This window comes from Bombus impatiens, unplaced genomic scaffold, assembly GCF_000188095.3.
Source record: "Bombus impatiens unplaced genomic scaffold, BIMP_2.2 scf_0169, whole genome shotgun sequence".
Classification (NCBI taxonomy): Eukaryota; Metazoa; Arthropoda; class Insecta; order Hymenoptera; family Apidae; genus Bombus; species Bombus impatiens.
In genome coordinates, this window is record NT_176588.1 from 1 (window position 1) to 4,557 (window position 4,557).

Genomic DNA, 4,557 nt, shown 5'->3' on the forward strand with positions numbered 1-4,557 from the left:
TCATTAATTTCAGATAACTTTTAATAGAAAAATCTGGATACTTGTAAGTATTAAAACACGTTTCTATACGTACATAGGAAGATTTATAACAAAATACTCTATATAAATTCAATTCTTATTGTATATCGGTTCCTACTTACCTCACCACACTTGGAAAACGATGATACACTTGTAAGAACTCCCGTCGAACTATCTATTTATACTACACAATGTTTTGAAACAAAGAGCTAAGAACTGTGGCGAATTAGAAAGAGGCGAAACTAATAACAATAAAGGAAACTTGGTTCGTGTAGATTGAATTTGCATTAGAAAAGGAGCACAAGCACGCGGAATAGATTATTATTTCAAATCTTATTATTTCTATTCCTACTTACCTCATCATTCTTGGAAAACTAAGATACAATTGTACCAACTTCTCTTTAAGTACCTATTTATACCATCATTTTGTCGTTTCTCTTACAATTATGTATTATATAGCACATTCAGTTAGTGTAGCACATATTATATAGCACAACATTACATATTGATAGTTCTAGTACTAAAACCTGTAAAATACCAATAACATGGTAACAGAAATAAACACTTTTGCACGTAACACATCACATAAAAGTTACTTCTACGATAAAAGCTGTTTACCTGTGTGACAAGTGCAACTTTAATTGATCTTAAAAATGATTGATCTGTAGTCACAGAATTATCAAAAACCAAATTCGATCAATCTTACGACCCTTTTACTTACACACTTGACGGCTAATTGAGAGATACCTGTCACGATGAGAGATGTTTTTAAACTTTTTTATGCTCACTTTTACGAAAATCTTCTAATTCTTCGACAATGGTGCTTATATTGAAATATTTCTAATGTCATTCGAAGATATCAATACTCCTCCTTTTTTTAAATCACACAAGAATTTTCCCAGTTACATGTGTTCAAAAATACGTTGAACCATGCAATGAATGAAGTATATGTCACCTACAATGAAAAAGAGATTTCCTATATTGGTCCATTCTTTTCCTCATTCTTTGAATACCAGCATATTCTTCGAAATTATGAATAAATCCGGAAAATTGCTTAATCTGAAAAGAGACACAAATTATTAACATCATTCATCCATATGAGATTCAGAATTTTTGTTTTGAGTTGCAGAAAAAGGAATCTGTTACTAATAATTTAAATAGACTTAATAGCTCGTACGATGAAGCAACATACCAGAATTGGAGAAAATGTGTAATCTTGGGGAGGTAACCACAGATTTGTAATCAGAGCTGTTAACATAGTTTGTAAAATCTATTATGCTGTCTAACTTAACAGTTGTTATTCCATGATCATTTAAATGAACAATACTAAGATCATGTAAACCATGGTATTCTATCTTATTGTGAATATCATATACCTAGTTATATTATCTAACTTCCTAAGAATATCATCAAATTGAGGTCCTTTTATTCCAATCACATGACCATAATAATTTGACTCTTCATTGTATAATGTTCCAAAATTTATTGTATATATGATATCAAGGTATTAATTCTTTTTTCCCAAGGTACAATCTCATTAAAATTCTGATAGAATTAAAAATTAATTATTCATACTCTAATAATTATACATTTTCAATAGAGTATAGTCTAAGATATATACCTGAGCAAATGTAGGGGAGACTCCTTGATATTTACAAATGACACTAGACTACACATCATTGTACCGCTTCTTTATGCACCAGCATTTTGATTAATAATCTGAAGAATCATACAAAGTCTGTATAAAATACGGTAAATATGCGCAATATTGAAACATTCAACGGAGCAATGGTAATGTACGTTCAAAGATAATGTACGTCACTATATCTATACTTACACGCAATAAAATACGAATAGATTTAACATTATAAATTTTTTTATGCATCATAATAGATTGGGAATTAAAGTGTTTTGTAAATATCTGTAATGTATAAGTATACCTCTGGCTGAATGGAAATTTCTGTTACATACAGCTAAACATGCAGAAAGAGTGTATTTAATTAGGAAGTGATAAAAGAATAAGTAAAATTTCGGGGATTCACGTAATTTCAGGAATAGACAGAAAATTTTCAACGGAAAATAATAGTTTTGAAAGACGCGAGGTTTATCTTTGTTTCTGGAACTTCTGGAAGCTCTCTATCTTATGAAATGTTTCAGAGTAGTCCGAAATTTTGCATATACATACAAAGAGTAAACGTTCTATGTGGAATATGCTCTTTATGCATCAGAAATAAGATTTATAAAAGCTTTGCGAAAGTTGATTTATTATTACCATCAAAAAAGAAGAAGCGGAAATAGTAATTTAATTAATGTTCGTTTATCATTTTTATATCTCTATGTCGTGCATTTTTAGCGTGTCTAAAAAATTAGTGTCGCTTCAAAGTGACATTTCATGCATGTTAAGGCTATAATCCCTGCCATACAAAACAATAAGTCTGAGCTGGCTCTTATCACCACAATTATAAATTCCAGCTTTGCTTCTCGTACACGAAAAATTATATTTATGAGACATTAATAATTTTGCAACACTGGCAGAATGAAGTCGTCAAAGTACGACGTGACCCTAGTGTAAACGGAGGGAAATCTAGCAGTGCCACACCTGTGACCACTGGACAAAATACCTATTTGATAGTAGGTGAATTGCTGTGGTATTATCAGTGGTCCGCCGCTGTCAGCCTGAAACGATCGTTAAATTTTTAATCAAGATTACTGAAATATTTCTATCGAATTATATTGAAATTATACTTATATGCAGTAATAATCTATTGTTAATTTATATATTGATATATTCCAATTTTTAATGTATATGTTATATGTATTTTGAGAAAAACTAAGATTAGAAAGAAATTATGTTAAATATAATAATGATGTGTAAGAAATGGACAAAAGTCTTAAGTTAACTTTAATAATATTTCCAATATTTAAGAACTCGATTTGACGTTGATTCGAATTGAGTTATCATCTGATACTGTATAATTTATGGTAAATCTGTTATTTAATTACTTGACAAGCATCCTTTTCTTTCTCGCCGGCGCATATTACTTTTGTGGTGATACGCTGCTTGTCAATTGGCCAATAACCTTTCTTGCATTCAGTGTTGCTAATCACTGGCACTTGTACTTCCAGTAATTCGTCACTCAAATCTTTACCTACGAAGAAAATGAGAGGGACATTTAGAACTGGAACAAATTTCATTTTGTTATGAAATTAGTATTACTTACCATATCCCACCGCTCCCCATCCAGCAACAAAAGGATGGAAACCCTCGAAGTTGTTATTTCGTAAGGGCTGGTCTATGGGGAGACAAATAGGACGTATGTATTCTGAAAAGTAAGGAAATAAATCACAGTGAAGAAAACGAGGGACGAGATGTATAAGGAAGAATTCTACACGTTTTATAATACAATATACATATACAGTAAGAAATTTAACGAAATGATACTTCAGTAATACCCAGTAGCATAGATATTAGAAACTCAATAATATTTGAAGACTTACCCGAAAATGGAACATTTTTCTTCAGTTTAAGAATAGCAATATCATCATGGTGTGTACCGTTAGTATAATTAGGATGTTCTAGTACATATTCGATTTCTATTTGAACAGGATGCGCTCCATCATCATCTCGTCCTAGATCTAAGTCCCCAATACGAACCACGTACAATCCAAAAATTTTTACGCAATGTGCTGCAGTCAAAACATGCCTAGCCGATATCAGGGAACCTCCGCAGCCCCAATACGGTTCTCCATCTGGATCAGCGCAATTAATATAACCTAATGCAGCGATCCATGGCCAAGCACCTGAAATGCAATAGTATAGTTGTGAACATGCATAATTTCCTCTCGCGTAATGAGTTAAACGCTATTATTATGTATTCGATATTCGATCATGCAAAGGACGATACGTACAAATACTCTCAAATAAAGATTTGATTAAAAGAAAAATTAAATTTTGACTTCAATGTAATAACAAGTATTAGATAATTCCATATAATTTCTACTTGAATTATACGGAACTCATAAGTTCAAACATATAATTTCTCCCCTAAAAATTTTCGATCTCTGTCCATACTGTATTTTGATATGCTGGCTAGTGCCTTTCAAGTTCATGCTTCATAGTAAATCGCTTCTAATTAAACGGAAAGATTAATCGAAAAGAAAGACATAAAACGTACCAAGTTTTGCTGGTCTACCGCCAACCACCCTGGTATGCGTAACGTTGCTAAAACCACAGTGTGGTGGACGCAAGGGCACATTCGAGGTTGCTATAAAACATTTATAGTGAAAGAAGTTATTATATTTAGAGAATTGACAGTAGAGTGATGAATTAATTCGTCCTCGCTGGTTGTTTCACGATTATCCTGGTTATCACGTTTGTTTTCTACGTGAAGCGAGTCGTTGAAATATTCGCGAAGTTAACGAAGCATTTTTCAGAAACAAAACCGGTGAAGAGGCGAATACTTAGGTGGAACTTTCCCATTAACTTCGTGACCATTAACTTCGTGACCATTAACTTCGTGACCATCTCGAAAATAAATC

At 32.3% G+C, this 4,557-nt stretch overlaps 1 protein-coding gene across 1 annotated transcript; it reads right to left on the reverse strand.

Annotated features, from left to right (window-relative positions):
- Window positions 1–2,271: 2,271 nt before the first annotated feature.
- LOC100740613 (venom protease-like) lies at window positions 2,272–4,368 on the reverse strand (the record flags this gene model as incomplete). The annotated part of the gene is made up of 5 exons (XM_003487610.4): window positions 2,272–2,694; window positions 3,022–3,167; window positions 3,240–3,341; window positions 3,517–3,819; window positions 4,194–4,368. Coding segments are annotated over 5 exons (891 nt in total), but the record flags the coding sequence as incomplete, so codon positions are not given.
- Window positions 4,369–4,557: the final 189 nt, after the last annotated feature.